The sequence below is a fragment of the Ursus americanus genome, chromosome 14 (assembly GCF_024610735.1).
Source record: "Ursus americanus isolate L20-20 chromosome 14, mUrsAme1.1.p, whole genome shotgun sequence".
Classification (NCBI taxonomy): Eukaryota; Metazoa; Chordata; class Mammalia; order Carnivora; family Ursidae; genus Ursus; species Ursus americanus.
The window spans coordinates 12,474,554-12,485,318 of NC_142140.1; the positions used below are offsets into that span (position 1 = coordinate 12,474,554).

The 10,765-nt window shown below is 50.5% G+C and overlaps 1 protein-coding gene and 1 pseudogene across 1 annotated transcript; one reads left to right on the top strand and one right to left on the bottom strand.

Moving 5' to 3' along the window:
• Window positions 1–899: 899 nt before the first annotated feature.
• Window positions 900–6,576, bottom strand: BHLHE40 (basic helix-loop-helix family member e40). The gene is made up of 5 exons (XM_045808125.2): window positions 6,198–6,576; window positions 5,959–6,028; window positions 5,593–5,700; window positions 4,526–4,649; window positions 900–3,205 (listed from the first exon to the last, which is right to left on the bottom strand). Exons 1-5 carry the CDS (start codon window positions 6,275–6,277, stop codon window positions 2,349–2,351), a joined length of 1,239 nt encoding a protein of 412 aa, XP_045664081.1. The 5' UTR covers window positions 6,278–6,576; the 3' UTR covers window positions 900–2,348.
• Window positions 6,577–6,614: 38 nt separating this feature from the next.
• On the top strand, window positions 6,615–10,420 carry LOC148108914 (uncharacterized; annotated as a pseudogene).
• Window positions 10,421–10,765: the final 345 nt, after the last annotated feature.

Below are 10,765 nucleotides of genomic sequence, written 5' to 3' on the forward strand. Positions count from 1 at the left end.
GCAGTGCTTCCTCTCACCTGCTGGCTCATCAGGAGGCAGGGCAGGCGACTTCGGAAGTGAAGTCCTGATAGGCAGGTGACGCCTTTGCCTGGCTGAGAACTCCCTGGGGGCAGGTTCCCTGCTTAGGCTCCAGAGGACCAGAGGGCTCTGGAAGACTCAAGACACTTGGGGATCTGAAGCGTGGCAAGCCAGGCACTGGCCATCAGGACATCCCTGACAGGGAGAAGGGGAGAGGCAAAAATACTCGACCGGGTCATTTCCCACTTCTTTTCCCATGGAATTTTTTTTTTTCGTAAGAGCACTTGACTGAGAAACACCAATATTCATTCACGCACAAACACACCCAACGAGAGGAAGTCCAGGAAGGATGTAGAAAATAATTATGGAATGTTGCCTTCAGCAGCAATAAGACAGGATATGGCAAATCCATTAGACTTTGCTAGACTCAAAGTTAGACTGGCTTGGCAGAGGCTATCCCCAGCACCAATTACTATTGCATAATAATCCATTAAATCTTTTCTCCATGTGCCTACCCCTCCAGCAAGCTCCCCAGACCCTACGGCCTAACAATTCCATAATTTGATTTTCTATCAAGTTCTAAGGACCATGACAAAAGCAGACGTGGGGGGTGGGGCAGGGACAATGTACGTTTTGCCTAACTCTGGAAGGAGGCACAGGGTGACCGTGAACCTTCAGCGAGCGTTGGTTGAAAAAAAAAATTAAACATTTACCTACAAAATTGGCCAAGTTTATTTTGTCTGACTGAATACAAGGTACATAAAGAGCTGAATGAAATGACACCAAGATTAACTAGTTGTTGCCTCCTGCCAAGAGCGGAGGTCAGGAGACAGCCCTATGACAGGACTGGGGTATTTAAAAAAAAAATGCAGAAGACCATCTTTCTCTTCCACAGGAAAAGGATTATTTTATTAAGTATTTTAAAACACTACTTAACATTGACTCATAGATAAAAATATTTACAATTTCACACCTTCAGGAAGGCTCCAAAATATAAACACTGTACCTCTCCCTAGAGAAAAAAATTCTTCTCTTCAAAAACAGGAATACATTCATTTTTCTCACTTTGTAGATCAAGTAATTATACAAATAAACATCTGAAACATTTCCTTTTTAATATATTTATATAATATATATTTATAACAGTTTTACAAATAAAGGCAATGACTTTATACCAAAATAAAAACAGGAAAAGAAAAAGTTAAAACACGATCGGCGATCAAGCATAGTGCATTTTGAAAAGCTGGTGCAGGGCTAGCTGGACAAGTCAGAAAACAAGTACTCTGGACCAAAAATAAAACTTCTTTGAAGGAGACGGAATCCTTTTTAGCAATAAGGACACTCCCTACGCCGTCGGGCGAGGGGCATTAGCCTGCAGAAAGGATCTTGCTGTGCCAAGAGCTGGTTAGGCCTTTAAGCTAAGCTTGGTTAAAAGGAGTTTTAGGATAGAACTGAAAACCGAGTCTAGCTCTGCTTGTTGAAGGTAGCGACCTGTTACTTGCCTTTAAGCATTTGGGGGGTGACCGGAACCTAGGCACCTGCATCTCTCAGACCCTGCTTTGGTTCCCGGGACAGCAAGATTGTTTTCTAGGTGAGACTTGGGAACAGGTGCCAGAGGCCCCAGGGACTCCTCCCTCATTCCCTGGCAGCTCAGCTTTACCAGGGGGGCCCTTTTCAGTTCTTTATTAAGCTAATCACTACGAAAGCCTGAGTAGGGAACTACATTCTCTTTATTCATCGGAGGCAGGGGGTGGGGAGCAGACCTGTAGAAATCTCCCCAAACCACTACCGTGCTATGCCAGTGTCTGCTACCTCACCGCTTAGCAGAAAGCTCAGTGTGGCTGCCCTCTCCCCGTTTGGTGAGTCACGGCAACAATAAAAGGGAGAAGGGTGGGGTCATAAGAGCTGGCTGGGAACAGTGCTCTGGAAAGCCCTCTTTTGAAAGTACCTTTTTCTCAAAGCCACAGACCCGGCTCCCAAAAATGAAGATTGACTCACAGACCAAGACTTTGAAGCTTTTGAAAATCCAGCTGAACTGTCTGTATCTGAGGGGGCTACTCTCTGGGTGGGGGAAAGCCCAGAGATCTGCTACAAGCCCCCCTAAATCTCCTGATGTCAGGCAATCCTTCATATCTTCCCTAGGCCAAAAGGAGCTTTCATGTCCTATACCAACACACGATGCATGCGGACATGCGCACACGCACCCCAAATCTTCTCTCCATGCCTCAGATTATCTCGGCATACACACTAGAACAATCCTGCCGCAGTCACACTTTTTTTTTTGGAGGGGTGGGGTATAGGGAGGAAGGAAAGCAGAGCAGCAGGGTCCCCTAGTCTTTGGTTTCTAAATTTAAAGGGGGGATCTGCTTCAAAGCTTGGAGCAGGGCAGAAGAGTCGATGGCCGGATGGGCTGGCAAGGGAGAAGGGAGTCTCTGGGGCATGAGCAAGGGGGCTGAGATCTTGTCTGGGTTCATGAAGCTGGTGAGGGCTGCTGCGGAGGCGTTGAGGCCCGGGTACAACACGGGGACGGAGGTGGGATACCAGCACTTCTCCAGCATGGGCAAGTAGGCAGTTGCTGACGGCGGGATCAGATAGAAGGGCAGACAGAAGGGAGGCTGGTGTGGGTGTGGGCCCAGGAACGGGGAGCTGATCAGGTCACTGCCAGTGAAATGGCCTTCATCATCTGAGAGCTGCATTCTGCTCTTTTTTGTTGGGGGTTCTTCAGATTCTTGCTTAATAACACCGATCCTCTCTCCCATGCTGAACCTGCGTCCATGATCGCTTTTGAAGTACTGCTGTTCACCACGCAAGTCACCCTTCTCGGACTCTCCTCCGTAGCCACTGTCTGTGTCCGTGTCACTGCCACTCTGCTCCCCACTCGAGTGAGCGAAAGTCCGCTGGATGACCGGCACACAGTTTTTCCCAGGGCCTTCAGAGCCTTTGGCCAGGGAGCTGGGTTTCTCCTTGAAGTCCATGGCTTTGGGAGCTGGGTCTGACGGTTTCCTGGAGGTACCCCCCTGCAGCAGCTCTGAGACTACCCGGTGAAGGTGGGTGACCAGTTGCGAAGACTTCAGGTCCCGAGTGTTCTCATGCTTGGCCAGGTACTGGAGCACCTCCCGGGCACACGTCTGGAAACCTGAGCAGAACATCTCTTGACCTGCTTCAACATTTCTCCCCGACAGCTCACCTGGATCGACACAGATCCAAAGGAAGACATTTCAGAAGGCGCCGTGGTTCACCTGGATACCTATACCTCGAAGACTGAGAGCTTTCCTTTTTGTTAATAGCACTCGCTGATTTGTGTTCCTAACTCCAAAAGTAATATGATCAGAAAAAAATCTGCATTACACTGAAAAGTATAAATAACAGAACAAAAATAATCCATTATCCTACCACTCAGAGGTAAAATAGGAGTTGTAATGGTTGCATAATATCCAATCATAGAAACGGAACTTAATTAATAGAGATGGACTATTTTCCCTCTTGCTGAATTGATAGCTTTTTCCTGAGTTTTCGTTATACACGACACAGCAGTGACCAGCCTCATATGTTTGTAACTAGAGTCGATTTATAGAACATTAGTCTCACCAGAGCAAGACTGGACAGTGACAAGTCACAGAATGAAATAAAGAATAAAGAACGATGTCACCCAAATAAGCTTATTTTTGATTTAAAAAGTTGCAGTTGTGCTGGAATCTTTAAATTTCAAAGCTATTTCTTAGCCTTTTCCATGTATTCTATCCACAAGCCCCAAGAAATCAGGTATGATCATCTTCCTATTTTCAATGAGGAAACTGGCAGGAGCACCTGCTAGGTTTCTGTGATTCTCATCATACTAGTCTTGGAAAGAAGGGCAAGAAGAACAGAACGAGGGAGTGGGTAGAAGAATTTCTCTCCGGTCTGTACAGTATTATTTGGAAGGGGTGAAACTAGAAGGTTACAAGGTGACTGTGATTCTCTGGAAGTCGGTAGAAACTAATGATGAAACTTCAGTGGTTTCATTAGATTGTGCAACTCACCGAGATACCTAGTGGCTATTCAGGGAACCACATGAAATGCAGGAAAAGCTCCTGCTGTCATCCTGCCAGGATCATACCACACACGGAGTGATAAGGAAGTAGAGAAACAGGAAAACACTGGGGCATACCCATGATTTATTCTCCAATGAAAGAGGACTAAGAAGATAAACTGTAAAACACCCACGATACAAATTATAGGTGCCTTGGCATTTTAAACAGGAGGGGGAAAATGTCCCAGAATCCAGAAACCCTTAAACCAAAATGCCACAGAAATATTTTACCACTTGACTAATACGTATTCATGCCAGGTGGCACGCAGCAGCGTTCAGAATGAAAAGCCTGACCTTTTAGGAAAGATAAAATGACATCTCCCCCAATGAATGTGCATAAGCAATTTGTTGTAGGAATGTTTCTTATACCAGATGTTGAACCCACAGGCTATTTGTGCTACAACTCTTAGGTGATGATAACCAGACTCGGGCACTCACCAGCTTGTAAACCGCTCTGCAGGGCAATGATTTTCTGCTGCTGCTGGTCAATTAGGTTTGTTAGTGCTTTCACATGCTTCAAGGTAAGTTCCAGAACCACTGCTTTTTCCAGGTGACCCAAAGTCTGGAATAAAAAGAGCCTTAGTCAGCAGTGAGCTCAGAGAAGTCCCACCTCGGGGACATTTATTAGCAATGGGAAATATCTCTAAAGGAAAAAATAAATGAAAGAGACTTTCCTGACTGACTACATTTAGTTTTAAGTTTAGAGACGGTGTTTTTAAAAAGTGTGTGTTTGTATACATACATGCACACACTTCTGATTAAAGAATAAAAAACAAGTGTCACTTATCTTTGGAGGCATTTGGGAAGAGGCAGCTACATCAGGAGAAAGCTCTGACAGATAAATTTCTCCAGCAGCCGCTGCTGACCTTAACTCAGGGGAATCCGGAGATAACATTTCTCTGCAGTGGTGTGAACCTGAGGAGGGACTTCTACTGTGTCTGGCAGCCAAGAGGCTTCCCCTAGCTTCTTTCCTGACACCCTTTCAGAACTTTCAGCTCATCCAGGCTTTTTACTTCCTCCTCAAATACTATTTTTTTTCCTTCCCCCAACCAAAGGCTGCCAAGCCAGTAAGCTGTTGGCTACTGCCAAGAAAGGACAAGACATAAAAATCACGCACCCAAACAAGTCCTCTTTATTTTTAAAAAGGGAGGAGGGCGGAGAGAAGGGGGTAAATAAAATCTGCGTGTTGCTTGTTTTACCCAAGTCAGCAAAACTAAAGAACCCTGAAAATCACCAGAAAGGAAAGGCTTAAACTCCTGAAAACGAAGGCTAGTTGGTGTTGGAGCCAACTTGGAGAAGTCCAAGCGGTTTTCACTTCATTTGCATGAGGCTGCCAGAAAAATCCCAGGGCTGGGGAAGGGTACCCCAAAACAGAGCCAGCCGCGAGCTCCGAGCCGCCCATCTGGTATGCAGTTCCCTGTGGGGCCTGCAGGCGGCGAATGACCCCCCCGCCCCGCCCTCCCGGCAGAAGAGCTGGCTTGGAGAGGGGCCAGCTTCTCACTTACTGTAAGTTTGAGATGTTCGGGTAGGAGATCTTTCAGCTGGGCGATGCACTCGTTAATCCGGTCACGTCTCTTTTTCTCGATGAGCCGGTGCGGCAGTTTGTAGGTCTCCTGCAAGGCGCACGGGGAGGCGGTGGGCGCCAGAGGAAGCGAGTGAGAAGCCCCTCTCCTCCCCCACCCCGCGGCGCTATGAGAGTTGGGGCCGCGGAATCACACCCAGAACCACTTTCTGCCCCTTCTAGTCCAAGTCATTTCATAGAAGCCCCGAGCCCACACCTTGCATAGACCGGCCAAGCTCAAAGTGAGAAAACTTTTCTTGGAAACAGCGCGCGCCAAGGGCTGGGGTCCCCAGGGGCGAGATGTTCTTACCTTGCTATCCTCGCTCCGCTTTATTCCCCGCCTGGATTTGTACACTTGGTACATGTGGGCAAAATCCATCCTGCAGGGAGAGGGGCAAGGTAGGGTCGTGACTTGGCGAGCGCATAGGCTGCAGGAGCCCTGGCGGGTAAAGAGCCCCCCGGATGCGCCCAGAGCTGCTCTGAGTTGAGAGCCGCGCAGAATGCAGGGCTGGAGCTGAGGCGTGAAGGGGCCGGGGAGTGCCAACTTACCCAGGTAGGTCTCCGGGCTCCAGTCCTGGAGCTTTGGGCAGGCAGGCGGGGGGCGGTTGCGCGCTGGGGATCCGCTCCATGGCGCGGCGAGCCGGGGCCACTGTGCACTCCCGTCTGCAGTAGCGGAACGTCGGGGTGAGGACTGTCCTGCAAGGGGCTTCCGGGGTGGGGGGGCGTCTCTCCGCAAGGGTTCCTCTGAGTCTGAGCTCCCTGAAATCCGCTTGGGCTGCCGGGCGCTGCGGCTTTGAGGTACTGCTTCAGTTGGGGGCGTGCATGGTGTCCCCGTGGCCTCTGGCTCCGGCTCTGCGCACAGACTGGCGGTGTGTGCTCCCTGCGCCGTCTGCGCGGTGCGAGCCAAGTGAATGAGAAGTGGGGCGGGCGGGGAGGCGGGAGGGAGCTCGGAGGGGGGGGCCGGCTAGGGCGGAGGGGGGTGGGGGGGCGAGCTGAGGAGTAATGGAGAGGCTGCGGGCTGGGTTAAATGGGAGCGAGTGGGTGGGTTGGAGCTACGTGTTCTACCCTGTGACTCCAGGCACGTCTGGCCGCTGCCAGGGAGGGAAGGAGCGACCTGCCCGCCCTCCCCCGGCTTCATCACATGAGTCTCACGTGTTGGACAACGCTCCCGCGGCTGCGAGGGAGCCCCCACCCCCCACCCCCAGCCCCGGCCCCCAGGTGTCTGCGGCTGCGGCTGCCTTTCCCCGAAGAGGGGGTGGCAGCACGGCCTGGGTCCTGCCCAACCGGGTGGGGGGCGCGGAAGCTGGAAGGGGCCGGGGAGCCGCTGGGGCCGGGGGGGGGGTTGGTAACGTGGGCGAACCTGCCCCAGGGAAATGAAGTAAGTTCCCGTCTCCTGGGAGGGAACGGGGGAGGACGGATCCGCCCGCGTCTGACTCAAGCCGGGAGAGGAATATCCCCTCGCTCGCTCCAGCCCAACCCTCTTCCTCCTCCCCCGCCCGGCCGGCTCCGAGGAACCGGCGCGCAGCGGAGGGAGTCGCCCGGCCCCCCCCCCCCCCCCCCACCAACCCAGAGGCTGGTGTTTCTTTCCGTCCCGGCTTCCCCGCCCCCACCCCTCAGTCGGGCGTCCAGGAATTGCCCGCCGTGGGGAGGGGCAGAGGGGCGGGGCGGATGTCACCCCATGGGAAGCGGGCTGGCAGCCAAGCGCAGGGGCAGCCGAGGCCGCCGCCGAGCACGCTGCGCGCACCTGACCGGCGAGCGTGTGCGCCACGGGCCCCTTGCTCCCAGGGCCCTCGGCTCCTGGGTACAGCCTGCGGGCCGGGGCACCCTCTTGCGCACCCCCTGGGTGTCCCAGTACCTAGCTCCACCCCACTTCGGCTAGTCCGGCATAGAAAGATACCGGCCCGGTGCCCTGCGTTCCCTCCCTCCTCTGCCCCCTCCGGAGCAGAGGCTCCCGGGTCGCCTCCCCTCCGGCTGCAACGTTACACAACCGCGGCGGCGACGCCTGCCCTGCAGCAGCACGGGGCGTGACGCTTCACGTGGCCAGAGCTCGGGCCACAGGGCCGCCGCCCGCGAGTCCGTCTCCGCCGCCGGTGGGACCCAGACCCCGGGGAGGCGGTGTGCCCGCCGGGTGGGCCATCTCCCTGCCTGCCAGGAACTTGGGCGGCGCTGTTGGCGGTCTGCACCCGGAGCGGGAGGGAAGAGAGAGACTAGAAAAAACTATCTGTCCATCACGTTGAAATCTTAGCATTCATTCAGTCGACACGCATTTGTCGAGCCCCCTCCTGCGTGCCGGGCGTTGTGACCATTGCTAGAGATATGGTGGGGAATCAAACAGATTCTGCCCTTGAAGTTACAGGAACCTCTGGAAAGAGGATAAATTGGGCAATGAAGGGAAGGCCGCCCTGGGAAAATTATATAGGTGCCACTGGCTGACAGAAAAAAAGATGTTTGTTTTGTTTTGTTTCAAAATGTACTTAATACGGACCAAGATGCGTGGGAAGAGAAGGAGGAAGAAGCTAACCCACTGCCCTGAGCTTGGGCAGAAAGGCCTCCCCCAAGCAGCCCCAGATCTCCGCAAAGCGCGGGGCGGGGGGGGCGGCGGAGGGGGCACCTACCTCCCCCGGCAAAGTCCGGGCTCTGTGACCTTCTAACTCGGTCTGGAGCAGGGAAAACAGCTGAAACTCCAAGCCCGCGGTGTGAGCCGCGCTGATGCAGTCAGAGGAGGGAGCCAGTGGAAATTCATGACTAAAATAAGGCCTGGCTGGGGATTTCACTGACCTCTGCGCTGCCCTGCCCTGCAAGTTCGGGGAGTTGAGAGATGACTGTAAACCGTTCCCACCGCGCCTCGGGTCAGTCACCCCGCTGCTGAGTGGCCTGGCTGTGGGAAGGATTGAAAAAAAAAAAAAAAAAACAGGGTCGCCGCTGGGACTGGGTGAAGCTTCGCCTCGGGCGCAGTTTGGGGGTGTCAGTCTTAATTGGCAGTGTCCTTGACAACCTAGAGAACTGGGATTCACACTTTGACCAAACTGGGAGTGGATTTCCTTCAGGTCGCTTTGGAGAGCTCCCACTTCCTGTTTATGTTTCACAAGCGTCGAACTCATTAGCAAGTGTGAGAAATGCCTCCTTTTCTAACTGCTAACTGGCGTGACCTCTCTTGGGGGCTCAGGGATCCTTCCCTCCCAGAAAGTACTTTTGCTGGCTTCTGTTATCAGCCATCTCTAGGGAGGGAATGACTGCGCCGCAACTTCCTGCGGGGAGGTGGGCAGCAGAACCACAGGGGAAGGAGGGGACCGGCCTGCCCTGGGTTTGTGCTTTCAATCTAGGGCAACCTGCTTCATTATGCGACTTTAATAAGGGTGAAGGATTGTCATGACTGCACCAAAACCACAGTTCCACCAGAAAAGAAGTACTGGGGGAAGAAGGAACACATGTCCCTGAACTGTCATACACCTCTCTCCCCCCATGCCAGACATGAACCCAAACATTTCAGCTCCCATGGCACAATGTCCTTCTTAGGATGCTTTGATGTTATCAATACTTTTTGTCCTTACCTGTTGTACAATTGGAAATAACAAAATGTATGCATTTCCTACTTTGTGTTCCAAATGTATTCTTAAGCTTCAAGAAACATCTCCAAATAGAAAAAGAAAGATCTCCACCCTATCAAAGTTTGATCATGTCCAGATTTTATATATTTTATACCATTTAGTCTGTTTTTCTTCTCTCAATAGCTTGTGATTATTTTTCATTAATTTAAACAAAATAATTCCTTCCCAGCCTGCATCTTTCCACCCTGAAGAATCTTGAAATTTCACTCTGTCATCTTGTGCAGATACTTGTTTCATGCTGTTTTATTTTTTAGACCGTCTGTAAAAATTTTGTCTATGTTAATTCATTTACTCCTTCCCACTACCTTATAAGGCAGGTATTAGCTCATTTTTGCATTCATTTGATACATATTTTTTGAGAACCACTATGTGCCAGGCACTGAACTAGATCCTAGGAATATATGTGTCCTCTTAAGGAAATTGAGGCTCAAGGAGGTTAAATAACCTGCAACAGGTTATATAGCCGGAGGTTAGATCCGGAACTAGACCCTAGGTTTGTTTGGCTCTGAAGCTTGTAGTCTTAATCATTATACTCTTGGCTGCCTGGTAGGGTTGTATGAGTTAGGCACTGTTCAACTCCAGGGGGAGCCATTCACATCACAGTCAGTGTGAGAGCACCCTCTAGAGTTGTGCATTATAGCACTGAGCAGCTGCACTGGGTAATTCTGACATTTTGCATCCCTTCCCTCTGTTTTGTCCTTTTAAGTGTAGAGAGAACATAATTTTGTACAGGGAAGGACAGAATTTTCCTTTTCTTTTCCTATTGAGAGTCAGCATTTTGAAGGTCCGATGCTGTGTGTTGGGGAGAGTCTATATTGTTACCTGGTCCCTTCCCATGTAGGAAGTTAGAGCTCACAGCTGCCTGCGTGTACCCATCCTTTCTTGCTCAGATAACATCATTTTCTGCCTATTTATGGATCCTCAGGAAATTTTTTGTCACATTTCACATACCACATTTTTATATATCATGACCCAATAAACACACACAAACACATACATTTTAAGTACATTAAGCATAGGGCAGCCGAGTCCTGACGGGGCTATAGCAATAAGCCACCACTAGCCTCTCTCTCTTACTCCTGAGTAACCATTGCTCACTTAAAAACTTAAGCCATTTAGGAAGAAGCCAGCTCAATGTATTTCAGACAAAAATTTTACAAAACAGGGGCGCCTGTGTGGCTCAGTTAAATGTCTGCCTTCAGCACAGGTCACGATCCCTGGATCTTGGGATGGAGCCCTGCTCCAGATCAGCAGGGAGTCCGCTTCTCCCTCTCCCTCTGCCCCTCCCCCCTGCTTTGCCATCTCTCTCAAATAAATAAATAAAGTCTTTAAAAAAAATTAAAAAGGATAAAATTTTTATTTTCTTCTCAGTTTTGGTAGTTTTTGTTTTTTAAGGAACTTGTCTGTTTATCTGAAATTTGTTAATATGTTGGTAAAAAATTTTACCCCTTTAATGGCTATATAATCTAAAGTGATAAACACTTTCTATTCTTTTAAAAAATTTTTGTT